The following is a 13,425-nucleotide window of genomic DNA, read 5'->3' on the forward strand; positions in this document are numbered from 1 at the left end:
ATTCTAAGAATTAATATTTATGAAATAAGTAAGCCAGCATTCTGTTTACAGGAACCAGGGTGCTGGAATTGTGGGCCAAAAAAAAAAGGTAGAGTGGGAGTAAGATAAGGAAGGAGGGAGGAACACTGAGCCAACGAGACAGAATTTCTACAGAGAGATTCGGGGAAAAGCAAGAGATCAAAGCTAGAAAAGACTGCTAAAGGAATTCAGTTACTAAAGATTTTTAAAAATCATTTTGAAATCTTTCTAACATTACTGGTATGAAGAAAATAAATTCCATGGTTTCCTCTGAAAATTTCGACTCGGCTACACCTCACTCATAATTCTCACTATAGTTGGCTGCAGAGATGCAACTTTTGGTTCCACATTACACATTCAACTATATTTAATTGTTCATCTAGAACAGCACATCTCTGCCAGAGGTTAATTTTTGCCCAGAGGGGACATTTGGAGATATCTGGAGACACTGGCGAGGGTCCCAGGTTGAGGGGGCTAATGCTGGCATCTAATGGGGCAGAGGCCAAAGATGCTGCTAAGCAAACTACAATTCACGAGACAGCTTGCAAAACAAAGAATAACCCCGCACAAAACGCCAATAGTGCTAAGGTGGAGAATCACTGATCTCTTCCGAATGCAAGCAAAAACCAACTCCCTGGACCTTTAACCTAGGCATCTTTCTCTAACAGACATCGAATTAAAGCATGAAGCAACACCAGGGGACTCATTTTTCAATTGCTTTAAACATGGTGGATGGCTGGCTCCAACTAAGAGTCGCACTACAATGTACGGAAACAATGTGATCAGAGCAGGAGTGCAGAAACGCAGGGAAAGAACTTTTTAAAGTCCTTTTGTTTCACTTTTGAGTCAAGCGCATTTAATTCATAAAAGAAGAACCTACACGTTTCCATATCAAGGTGTTTCTCTTCTTGCTCAATTCACTAAAAACTCGCTGACGTTGGCAAATTTCAGGATTTCTCATAAACGTAAAAACTTTGGTAAACACTATTAACTGAGATTTATGTTGGGGGCGAGTGTCAAGAAAGACACCCAGGTCTTTAAAATGCAAAGTTATTTCACAGTTTGCTTGCAAAATGACTCAGATCGTTATTACTTTTAGTCATGCCAAGTTTGCTGCTTCTAAGACTACAAGTAATGGAGAGAAAAAAAACCCACCATTTTTTCCTGCAGTCATTAAACCAATGAAATAGAAGCTTACTGAAAACAGGCTTGTGCAGTATTTCTTTTTTATATATAACATAAAAATAAAAGCCATCTCTGGGAGTACTAATGATTCTGAGAAATCTATCAGCCACCTAAAAACTATTTGCTATGGGGGGCAAACAAGAAAACCCTAACACAGATACCTACACATCTTATGCTGTGAATATGTTCCTAATGTGTCCCTCAGTCAAAACCCTCGCTTACTCTTTTCATGCTATCTCCCTTGAAACAACCGGAAAAGACCTCCACACAGCGTTTCCCCAGGAGAACAACACTGAGAACAAATACAAGCCTTGGCGTTGTACCTGGCAAATCTCATTCATCCGAAACCCTGGCAGCGGAGAGAGAACCCAGGTGTCCAGCGAGACCCTCTGGTACCTTCACATCGGTTTTCATCGCTCGAGTATCTTATTGGAGCAAATGTTACCCAACTTTGGTGCTTTCATGTCCTCCCCCCCACCCCCACCCCCAAGTCATAAAAATGGAGCATCCAGCGCTGCCTACACTTCCTTTACGCAAATACGATCAGGTAAATATAATCAGTGCTCCTTCAACACTTACTGGGTCGCCATGGGAAGTTAAAAGGAAAGGTACATTTCAATCCCACGGAGGCCCCACAAATGGTGCCCTCAGTTCACAAAACGTGGCGCCCTGGACGTGGGAAAATCACAGCCGCGACACCGACACCTTGGAAGAAGGGTTGCGGGGTGGAGGGTGTCAGGGCTTTCATGTTCTTGTCACCCATGAATTCCCTTTCATCTTGGTGAAGCTGAGCTAACTTCAAGGAAAGGGGGCTGCTCCCGACCCGCTCCGGGGGGCTCCCAGCGGGGTCCACACCGAGGCACGCGAGGGGAGTGAAGCTCGCGCCCCACCGCCGGCGAGTGGTCACCCGCAGGAGGAGGGAGGGCGAGGACCGCGAGAGGGGCACCCGCCCTGGCTCCGCGAGGCACCCGACCAGCTCGGGAACCCTCCCAGGCGCGCCGGGACCCGCCCTCCGCCGCTCGGCCCGTCCCCTTCGGGTTTCCGAGCGCCCAGGGGCCCCCCGCGCGGTCACCGCGCCCAGGACAGCGGCCCGACCCCCGGCTCCCGGGGGGCCCCGCCCGCGCCCGGCCCGGCCCCTCACCGAGCAGCAGCAGCTTGACCTCGCGCGCCGCCTTCTCGCCATCCTCGCGGAGGTTCCGGTCGATCATCTTACTCCGCTCCACCGCCGCCTTGTCCTCGGCGCTCAGCGTACAGCCCATTGTGCCCGGCGCGAGAGCTCACCGCTCCCTCCAAGTCCCACGCGCTGGCTCGACACACAGGTGAACCGGCTCCCCGGACGCCGACCCACGCCACCCCCACGCGCCTCCGGCACGGCCAGAGGGAGGCGAAGGAGCCAGCAGCCGCGCGCGGCTCTTCCCCACGGCCCGGCTCCGCTCCCGCGCGCCCGAGCGCCCGCAAGTCCTGGGTTTCGAGGCTCCGATTCGGCGACTGCCGCCCTCCCGCCCGGGGCCGCGCCGCAGCCTCGAGAAGCCCGGCGTCCGCGCCGCCGCGGCCCCGCCTCTGCCCGCCCCGCCCCGCCCGCCGCGGGACCACGCCCAGGCGCGCGCCCGCGCACGTGCCCTCGGACAGCTCCCCTCGGGCGCGCGCGCGCCTCGCGCTGCTGCGGACCCCGGAGCCGAGCCTCCGGCGAGGGCCCCCCCCTCGGCAGCGCCCCCGGAACCCCGAGCTGCCCTGCGATCTCCCCTCCCTTGCTCCCTCGGTGGGAGTGGGGTGATGTCCCCGCGGTGACTCGCACCCAGGGATGTGTGCGGACCTGCCCGCCGGGTGCGGGTGGGAGAGTAGCCAAAGTTGGAAGCCTAAAGAGCCAGTACTGGGGCGTTTGAACTTGCCCAATTTCCGGGAGCCTCCCAAAGGTTTGGGAAATGTAAAACCCCTGTCCGCTGGCCTTTAAGACTGCAGGAAATAGAGGGAGCTGGGAAAGAAATGGAGCCTTGTCAAAAGCAAAGAGAGGATGTGTGGGGAACAGAAAAGTCTGGAGGGGGTATAGGAAGTCAACTTCCTTCCTTCCTTCCTTCCTTCCTTCCTTCCTTACTTCCTTCCTTCCTTCCTTCTATCCATCCATCCATCCATCCTGCCCTTCTTCTATCCTCGCATTTCTTTTCCCAAGGAGAGAACATTTGGAGGGATTTTCTCATAGCCCAAGAAAATGTGAGACAAAGAATCAAAGAGATATTTTAAAATGACAAGAGGAATAAAACACACCCACACAAACAAATCTACTCCACGCCATAACCACCCTCCTCTGTAAGCTTCCAAGCCCAGTTTTGAACCAATATTTATGACCATGTTAGTAAATCATAAGCCACTGAGCATGTCATGCGTTTTTGCAAGGCCTTAGCTTCCGTGCCCATAAAATGAGATGGAGTTGATCCACACTATCCTCCATCCTGGCTGTAACTGATCTGCGGGAGATAAGCTCCCAGGGCTGCAGACTACTTCACCCAAGGGCAAATGAGTAAGCACAAGTTTAAGGTCTTGTCTCTGCCTGTCAGGTGCTCATGCCTTCCCCTTGCAGTCATCGCAGGAAATGATTGTTGAAGATGGGGCTGATAGTAAAGAAACACATTTTCTTTGATTTATTAAAAATTAACAAATTGCTCTTTGGTTTATACATCTTATTTTCTAAAATCTATAAAAACTGTGCTTGAGTTTTCCATGAAGGTAAATAAGGCTGAGCTGATGCTGCAGGCAGAGTAGCGTTAGAATGGGTCCCGTAAACCAGGCTTGTGGGCTAGCAGAGATTTTAAGTTTCCTCCGTACTGGCTATTTCCTTTCCTGTTCTCCTGCATTAGCCGAACCTGCTGGGCTCTAGAGATGCAATTTCAAGAATTACCACAACTTTTTCTGTGTAATTTTGTATTATAACAACAGAAAAGAGCAAGCCTTAAATAGTATGCAATCACCTTGGGCTTGGACATGTGATTTTGGTTGGAAACACAAACATTCAGTCCATAGCAGGGTATATTTTGTTTGTTTAAGAGGAAAAACCAGCTACAAGAGTTAATATTCACAGTACATAAGGGAGAAAGCAATTTTTTCATAACTGAAACAAACCTAGTTTGTCTGTGAAGAATGACAGAAAGTGTAGGACAAAGTTGGAAGATAGCTTTAAATATTAAGGGGGAGAGTTGGACTTTATACAATATGTACTAAATGTTCCTTGCATCCTCCTGAGTAGGATTTAAAAAGGCAAATCTCTTACCCAACAAAACAAATGAGTTGCTAGAGGATTATGTTAGCAGCCCAGATATGAGGTAGTAAGAGTCACTTGAATTAATAATTTACATAATTATGATGTTGTAAAATGTGATTCAACAACCCTGTCAAGAAGGTGGAGCAGATATTATTCACGCATCTATTTTGTAGAGAGTGAAATTGAAATACAGAGGTTAAAAACATCTACTTCAGATTATTGTTTGATTTCCTTCTGGACATCATATTTTTTAAACAACTATATTGAGATGAAATTCACATACCATATAATTTATTTCTTTAAAGTGTACAATTCAATCGCTTTTAGTATATTTACAGAGTTGTGCAACCATCATGACAATCAATTCTAGAACATTTTCACCATCCCCAAAAGAAAACCTCAAAGCCATTATCCCTCAATCTTTCCACCCCTTCACCCCCTGAGTTCTAGGCAACCACTAACCTATTTTTTGTCTGTGTAGATATACTCATTCTAGACATTCTATAGTATGTGGTCTTTTGTGACTGGCTTCTTTCACTTAGCATTTGTTTTCAAGGTTCATTCATGTGCACACGTATCAGTATTTGATTTCCTTTTATTGCTCAATAATACTGAACATCATAATGAGGCAGGATAGTAAGAAGCTAGGAGAATTCTCAGGCAAGTGGAATGGGGAAGCTGAGACAAGATAATTAAACAAGGCCAAACAATTTGAACAACTTACAGACAGCCAGTGAATCGCCAGACCTTATCTTCCCTAACCAAGGACACTTGAGAGCAAATGGTTTATACCCCCACCCCTAACCAGAGAAGATATAGCTTAAGTCAGGTTGGTCTGGGAGATAGAGAACAGAGACCCAATTACTACCATTTGTTTCAGCTAAACCCAAGGATGAGTGCAGTCACTCATTCTTTTTTTAAAAAAAATATATTTTATTGATTTTTTTTACAGAGAGGAAGGGAAAGGGATAGAGAGTTAGAAACATCGACAAGAGAGAAACATCGATCAGCTGCCTCCTGCACACCCCCTATTGGGGATGTGCCCGCAACCAAGGTACATGCCCTTAACCGGAATCGAACCTGTGACCCTTAAGTCCGCAGGCCGACGCTCTATCCACTGAGCCAAACCGGTTAGGGCCATTCATCCTTTTGTTAGGGGAACAAATAACAAAAACCTGATTAGAGCCAGACAGCCCCAAGATAAAAGTAAAACAGTAACACAGTAATCCCAAACTCTCCTATGTGCTCATTTTGATGCATCAGCATATTTAAAATGTATGCCTATAAAAGCTGATGAATGTTCTGCTGAAAACCTTTCCTAAGATTTTCACCCCCAGAAGAGAGATAAAACCCTCAAGACAAAGGATATCACTATGGATTTGCTTTAGAGCATACCCATACCCCTTCTCAGATGTGAACTTTTTACTTCCTCCTAAACTCGAAGAGTCCCCAGGAGACTTACAGCCAGGGGAGCAGTGGGCAGGAACAGCTCCTCCCGGGCTTACCCTCTGGTCCTGTTTCCAAGGCGTCTTTTTTCTCTGATTTTCCGGCGAGCTAACAGCAGCCCCACCTTAGCTCACTTCTTTCACTGTGACTGTTACTTTCCAGTGAGCTGACAACAGTCCCACCTTGGCTCACTTTTTTCCTATAATGTTTCTAGGGAGCATCACCCAGGCTCTCTCCTGTTGCTTCTTCTACCCAAAAAGTCCTTCTTTTGTCTCACTGTCCCCAGCGTTAATAAATGTACTCTCAAAATCACCTGGACCCAACCCCTGTCCAGTAACAACCAGTCAGAGAGTTAGGGACCTATGTTAAAAGATAAATTGGGGCACATTCAGCTGAGAGTATCTAAGTCTTAAAGTAAATCCAGTGTCAAAAGGAATAACTGAACATATGGGGTTATTTAATAGAGGAATAAGAGAAGATACAGGGTGACATGACAGCTATTTCCAAGTGACTGAAGATAAATCATAAATCAGGGGGAATATATAGTTCCTGTCTGGATTCAAGGTGGTAGATTCAGAAGTGTTGGAAGAAACCTAGTGCAAACAAATTTTACCTCTGTGAGGAAAAATGATGTGCAACTCCCCCCAAAGAGAATGGGGAATCTCAGAAATGCATTCATTCTTGGCTCAGATATAAAAATCTAGACTGGATGATCACATATTGGAGGAAAAATGCAGAGATAGATGAACTTTTAGAATCTCTTTCAACCTTGGGATTCTATATCATTCGGAAGTCCATACGATTAGTGTCAGAACTGAGATTAAAATTCATCTGGCCTTCAAATGTATCCCTACTCATCCTTCATCAGACAAACAAAGCAAATAAGCACAAGTGGAAAAGGAGAGTGTATCTGAGGTGTGTTATCTTAGTGTGTGATGGATTAGTGTGGCAATCAGGAGGAACCACGCGCGCACACACACACACACATACACACATACAATATCAGAAGGATAGGGTGTATATTGGGCCGGATAAGTTGGAGGCAGATGTGGCAGGAATATGGACACCTCTCCATGGTCTACAATGAGGTTTTTGCTTTCTAAATAAGAAGGAGAGGGTTTGGTTCGGGGAGAGGCTATGAATAATTAGGAGACTAGAGGGCCTCACATGGCATCTGTACCATTCTATGTTTAGAGATATGAGGGCCCAAACCAGAACCATTTTGTGAGATTCTGGAAAAAGATTGAAAACCCCAAATACATGGAATTATTACTGAGAGATTTTATAAGACAAGCAGCACTCTGAGTGGGCAGCACTCTTTGAGTGGGACAGAGGGAATGTAGAGGCCATCTTCTCTGCATAGAACGTACCACCACTCAGGCACCAAAGCACTGATGGACTGAACGCATCCAGAGACAGAACTTTGGGTATGGACGTCTGTATCATCCTGATGGGCATTGAACCATTGGCAATAGGCTCCTTCAAGTAGCTTCATGGACTGTGTCCATGACAACAGGGAACTGGAAAAAAAGAAGAAAAACATAGAGGATATTAGTGACTTCAACCAACGGACTGGTTTGTGAGCACCTGTGAATGTGATGGCATGTTGATGGACTCTCAGAAGCATTTGGAGAACACTTTTTGTTTGTTTGTTTGTTTTGCTTTTAATATATATTTTTATTTATTTCAGAGAAGAAGAAAGAGGAATAGAGAGATAGAAACATCAATGATGAGAGAGAATCATTGATCAGCTGCCTCCTGCACCTCCCCCCCCCCCCCCCCCCCACCAAACAGGGGATCAAGCCCGCAACCCCCCGCATGTGCCCTTGCCCAGAACTGAACCTGGGACTCTTCAGTCCACAGGCCGACGCTCTATCCTCTGAGCCAAACCAGCTAGGGCGAAGCAGGTAGTTTTTAAAGTCATTGTGGATGAGGCCAGAGAGCATTGAGGAATATAACACTGTGCTCCCCTCGTTGCAAATCTCCTGGGACCCTTAGAGTTTGGGAGAAAGGAAGTAAAAAGTTCAGGCCTGAGAAGGGACATGGATGTACTCTAGATGAAGCCCATACCAAGTCTTTGTCTTGAGGGTTTTATTTCTCTTCTGCAGGTAAGACTCTTAAGGGGGGGGGGGGGGGGGGGGGTCCAGCAGAATATTTATCAGCTTTCCAAGTATGTTTTCAATATGCTAATGAATCATAATAAGTGCATAAGGGAGTTTGGGATTATGCTTTGGTCTGTGTTACTGTCACTTTTATCTTGGGTCTGTCTGGCTCTAATCAGGTTTTTGTTATTTGTTCCCCTGACTTCATTCACCCTTGGGGTGAGCTGGCACAAAAGAGCATTCATTGGGTCTATGTTCTCTATCTCCCTGACCAGGGTGATTAAAGGCAAGTAATCTCTGGTTAGGGGGGAGACGTATAAACCATTTGCTCTCAAGTGTCCTTGGACTAATGGGCTGCAACTCCCCCGATGCTGTACTGGACCTGTCTCCTGCATGGAAAGGAATTTCTGGATACTGGCTTTGCTTCTAACTTTACGGAAACCCCAGTCACACATCTGTGACTGGCCTAAGGGAAATGAGTCTTTACAAACACAGGGATTTAATTCCACACAAATAAAAATCACTGGTTCTCCCCTGCGAGTCTCAGAAAATTCCTTTTTCAGGATATAGTAAGAACTCCACTCCTAGCAGTACCCAGTGGGGAAGAGGACCCTGCATTTTCTCCAGTAACAGTAGGAGATGAGAGAGATGAGGGCTGCAAGTAGTCAGGAGCTAGATCCCATAGAGCTTGCAGGTCATGCTATGGTAATCAAAATTTATTCTAAATTGGAATGTGCAAGCTTCCGTTTCTTCCTGAAAACTGGATATATCAGTAGAAGGGTTGTGATAATTAAATAACATTATGCATAACCCAGTGCCTGGCATATCGTGTGCTCATAATATATTTTTGTGACTTCTGTCTGCCTTGTCTTTTCATGGTTCTCAACCTTCCTACTTTTCTTTTGGAGAATAAGCCGGAGAATGAGGTCATACTTTTCGTTTCCTCTCCCGTTTTTGTTAGACTACCCAAATTTCAAAAATGCTGTTGGAATAAACGACCAAGCAGACCTGGGGCCAAGCCTCAAGTGTAGGCTAGCTTCTCAAGGAAAGAACTACCTGGCGTTATTTAGTGTCTATGTGTTGTTGTTTTTTTTCTTTTACTACATTGGATTAAAAAATAGCTATATTGACACCTCCCCCTCAGTGTGTGCTTCCTGCTGGCTCAGCTGGTTTTCTTTCACTGTAGCTCTCTGTTGAGGCTGTGAAACTGACATTTGTGTCTCTTGTTCAGCTCAGCAGGATCTGCAACAGCAGGATTGATTGATCCAGGACTGGGGTGGCAGCCAGGCCAGAGGGACTCGGAGGAGCACTGAGTGCTTTCCTGTGTTAATTACAGTTATTGGCAATAGTATTTGAAATCATGATAGTAATGAGTTTAGCAAGCATGTGTTGACTATCAAGACTTTATCAGGCTATGTATGGATTAGGGGCTAAAAGGGGCAACATATGCTTTATATGAAGTTCTTAAGAACTCTTTGTAAGAGTTCAAGGTTAGCAAATGGGAAAAACGTCACATATGAGGACCTTTAAGACATGAAATGATCTGGATTTTCCATATACCCAACCACAGCAGCACACAAAATGGAGAGTCAAATGCTACAGATCAGATCCTTAACGTCCTGTGAGGAAAGTGACTGGGACAAAATGTATGCACTGGCAGAAAATCTTTGGTCACTTTTCCTCGTGCCTGGCCTGTCCCTGTCCCCTTATTCCAAGCTTATTGGTACTCTCCCCCCTAAGACACAGAGAGATACATTAAATAATTCATAGGCCAGAGACCCAGACACGAAATGGGTTCCAGTACATTGATTTCCTCTTCAAGGCAGGCTCCCGGGTCCATGATCTCCTCACATATCCTGCTTCTAATCTCGGTGGGATAGGCAGCTGCAGGCAGGGCCTCTGCAGCTTCTCTCTACCATTTGCTGCACCAGGGTGGGTAAATGGGCTGCAGGCCCGCCTAAGGCAGGCACACTGTTTTTACCATCAGGTCTGAGCATGTTGGCCCACCAATTTTTAATATGTGCTCACTGAGAGGGGCTGCTTAACCCTCACGCTTCAGCCACAAGTTCATTCTCATCCTTTTATCACGATTGACTGGGATGTGGGGATGCATAGGTACTGGCAGAGGGGTGCTTTGATTCACAAAGTACTCCTGTCTCTTTCTAAACAGGTCTGTGAGAACTCCTGGATGAGAAAGAGTGCTTCGATTGGCAGGACACTTTCCAAGCATTTCTTGGTCCTGGAAAAGTAAAATTTAAAATAATTATCAAAGCTTTGCCCTTATCTTCTAACATTTCTCAAAGCAGAGATGGGCAATTGATCTATACGACCAAGTTGAGCCGTTAACAATTGCTTTTTCAGCAACAACAAAAAGTTTACCCTGAGAAAAGTAGCTGAACAGTCCAGCTTCAATAAGATTTTTGAGACTCCTTTGTATCCTAAAGTGGCTGACTCAAGGACGTTTTGGATAGCCCAGGAAAACACTGAAAGGGAAAATGCAGCAATGGAAGAACTGTGGTTGCAATGTGGTCAGTGTTCATTTTGATAGTGATTTCATTGTCCTGAATTTATACACAAGTATCAGTGTAATGTGGGTAGGTTTTTTTAAATAGGGATATAATTCATGTGTAAAATTCACCATTTTAAAGTGTACAACTCAATGCTTTTTAATACATTTGCAAGATTGTACAACCATTACCACCAATTCCTAGACATCTTTATCACTCTAAAAAAGAAACCTCATACCCTGAGCAGTCATTCCCATTTCCCCACTCACCCCAGCCTTTGGTGACTCCTAATCGACTTTCTGTCTTTATGGACTTGCTTTTTCTAGACATTTCGTATAAATGGGAAAATACAATGTATGGCCTTTTGTGTCTGCCTTCTTTAACTTAACCTTATGTTTTCAAGTTTCATCCATGTTGTAGCCTCTATCAGTACTTTTTAAATAGCCAAATAACATATCCCATTGTATGTGTATGCCAAACCGCGTCTTTCCATTCATCAGTTGGTGGACATTTCGATTGTTTCCACTTTGGGACTATGTGAATAGTTCTGATCTGAACATTCATATGCAAGTATTTGTATAAATACCTGTTTTTATTTATCTTGGGTGGGGCATACACCTAGGAATACAATTGCTGGGTCCAATGGTAACTCTATGTGTAACTTTTTAAAAAATATATATATTTTATTGATTTTTTTTACAGAGAGGAAGGGAGAGGGATAGAGAGTTAGAAACATCGATGAGAGAGAAACATCAATCAACTGCCTCCTGCACACTCCCTACTGGGGATGTGCCCTCAACCAAGGTACATGCCCTTGACCGGAATCGAACCTGGGACCCTTGAGTCTGCAGGCTGACGCTCTATCCACTGAGCCAAACCTGTTAGGGCTATGTGTAACTTTTTGAGGAACTGCCAAGCTATTTGCAAAAGAGGCTGCCGCATTACATTCCCACCTGTGTCTGAGGGTTGATGGGGTTAGTTCTAGATTCTTAACTACTCAGTTCCACTGCTGAAACCAGATCAGACTTGTGTGACATTGCAATTTCAAAGGGTACAGGAAAAAAATCAAGAACACTGTGAACTGCATGGTCCTCCATTACAATTTAGTCTTTTCCTCTCACAATTTTAAGACTTACTTTGACAAAACGATTCTTACTCATGAGCAAAGGGCTGTTACCTATCATACCGTTGGTCAGAATGTAGGAACTCAACTACTACAAAGGTGGGCAAAAGTGGGTTTACAGTTGTGAATATGCAAAACACAGAGTTTATTCTTTTTTAAAAAATATATATTTTATTGTTTTTTTTTTTACAGAGAGGAAGGGAGAGGGATAGAGAGTTAGAAACTTGGATGAGAGAGAAACATCGATCAGCTGCCTCCTGCACACTTCCTACTAGGATGTGCCCACAACCAAGGTACATGCCCTTGACTGGAATTGAACCCGGGACCCTTCAGTCCGCAGGCCTTCGCTCTATCCACCAAGCCAAACCGGTTAGGGCCAGAGTTTATTCTTGTATTATTATTTATTATTTTTCCACATGAACAACTGTAAGCGTACTTTTGCCCACCCCTCTCTATATCAAATGAATGCATACATGAATAAAAGGTAATCTTAATGGTTTCAGTAAAGGCGTTTTATTAATAGAAATGTTTTGATTCTTGCCACAAGCTATGCTACCACTGTTCTGTTATTAACAGTTGAAGGAAATAAAGTAAAGTCAATGCAGTAACATGAGCCCAGGAGGGAGGAGACATACAGGCTTTCGTTCTGCTCGGAGACTAATTTGCTGTAAGACCTTGGGTAGATGATTGTCTTCACTTTCCTCATCTGTCAAATGGTAATCATATCTGTTTTAATTACATGACGAGCTGTTGGGCAACTCACAGGAAATAGTGCATTTATAACTGAGTCAGCTGCTGCCTCCCTGCCCTTGCGATCCTGGGTGGTGTATGCTCTGCCTCTGCTACTGCTTTCATACACAATTCCTTTGTTCTGTACTAAATCAGTCCAGACATACTCAATACTCTCTCTCTCTCTCTCTCTCTCTCTCTCTCTCTCCCTCCCTCTTTCTCTCTCTCTCTCTGGCCACAGAGTGGACTTATAACCCAAATTACTCAGAAACACCTAAAAATCACACACTGGTTATTTTATTTTTCTTCTTAAAGTTTTTTGTGTTTCTCCAAGTGGGAGAAGGCTCTGGGAGTATCCTACCATCAGGGAGATGTTTACAAGTTCTTTGCTCCATGCCGCTATGATGCACAGCATTTCTTGGTCTCTGCCTTCCAGTCTCCTTTATTTCCTTTTCCTCTCCAGTCCTCTTAGGAGCAAAACCCAATGCCTTTCATATCCTGAATCAGAGCACCCTTAAGCACTCTCTTGTTTGTGGCCCCCACAGCCTCAAGATCTCACTTCTCTTTCAAACAGCTTGTCAAGGTGTTTTCCCCCTCAGTTACAGCAGTTCCATCCCTCAGAGACATTCTGTTTCTACCTGTTAAGATAATACTTTATTTTTTAAATTATAGTCATGTGTGAAAGTGCTTTGGAAAGTTAAGGAGAGTAATGGATATATAAGGGATTTTATATTCAACAATCCCTTTTCTTGGGAAGAAAAAAATGGTATCTCTTTTCAATCTATTGAGAATAGCAGTATTCACCAAACAGCCTTTTTGTTGATCTTATCCTTGATCATTCATCACAATACAGGACTATGGGGAGGCACATAATTCAACATAACCAGATTCCCTGTGGATTAGTAGTTGGAAATGAAAGAGAGATCAGTGTTTTTAGGTGGCTGGATCTGTAAAATATATGCTCTAGATCCATGGGGTAGCCACATTTTCATTTAAGAAGCAGAAGAAATTGATCTCTAGATATTTTTTTAAATGCTTCAGACAGAGAACAAATGGAAGAAA

At 44.6% G+C, this 13,425-nt stretch overlaps 1 protein-coding gene and 1 long non-coding RNA gene across 4 annotated transcripts in view; both read right to left on the reverse strand.

Annotated features, from left to right (window-relative positions):
- The window catches only part of GNAI1 (G protein subunit alpha i1), a 78,468-nt gene extending 75,764 nt beyond the window's left edge, over positions 1-2,704 (reverse strand). For 2 of the 3 annotated variants that reach the window (XM_070424552.1, XM_070424550.1), the window contains exon 1: positions 2,345-2,704. In XM_070424552.1, the coding sequence (XP_070280653.1) occupies positions 2,345-2,462 (118 nt within the window). In that variant the 5' untranslated portion in view covers positions 2,463-2,704. Of the gene's footprint in view, positions 1-1,782; positions 1,802-2,344 lie in introns of those variants that run through there. The other variant, XM_070424551.1, reaches the window with a different exon arrangement.
- Positions 2,705-6,584: 3,880 nt separating this feature from the next.
- LOC139016477 (uncharacterized) overlaps positions 6,585-13,425 on the reverse strand; it is a 125,958-nt gene continuing 119,117 nt past the window's right edge. The window contains exon 4 of the long non-coding RNA XR_011472682.1: positions 6,585-7,422. This is a non-coding gene — a long non-coding RNA (uncharacterized lncRNA). The remainder of the gene's footprint in view (positions 7,423-13,425) is intronic.

This window comes from Myotis yumanensis, unplaced genomic scaffold, assembly GCF_028538775.1.
Source record: "Myotis yumanensis isolate MYYU_CA2020_CCGP unplaced genomic scaffold, mMyoYum1.0.hap1 SCAF_9, whole genome shotgun sequence".
Classification (NCBI taxonomy): Eukaryota; Metazoa; Chordata; class Mammalia; order Chiroptera; family Vespertilionidae; genus Myotis; species Myotis yumanensis.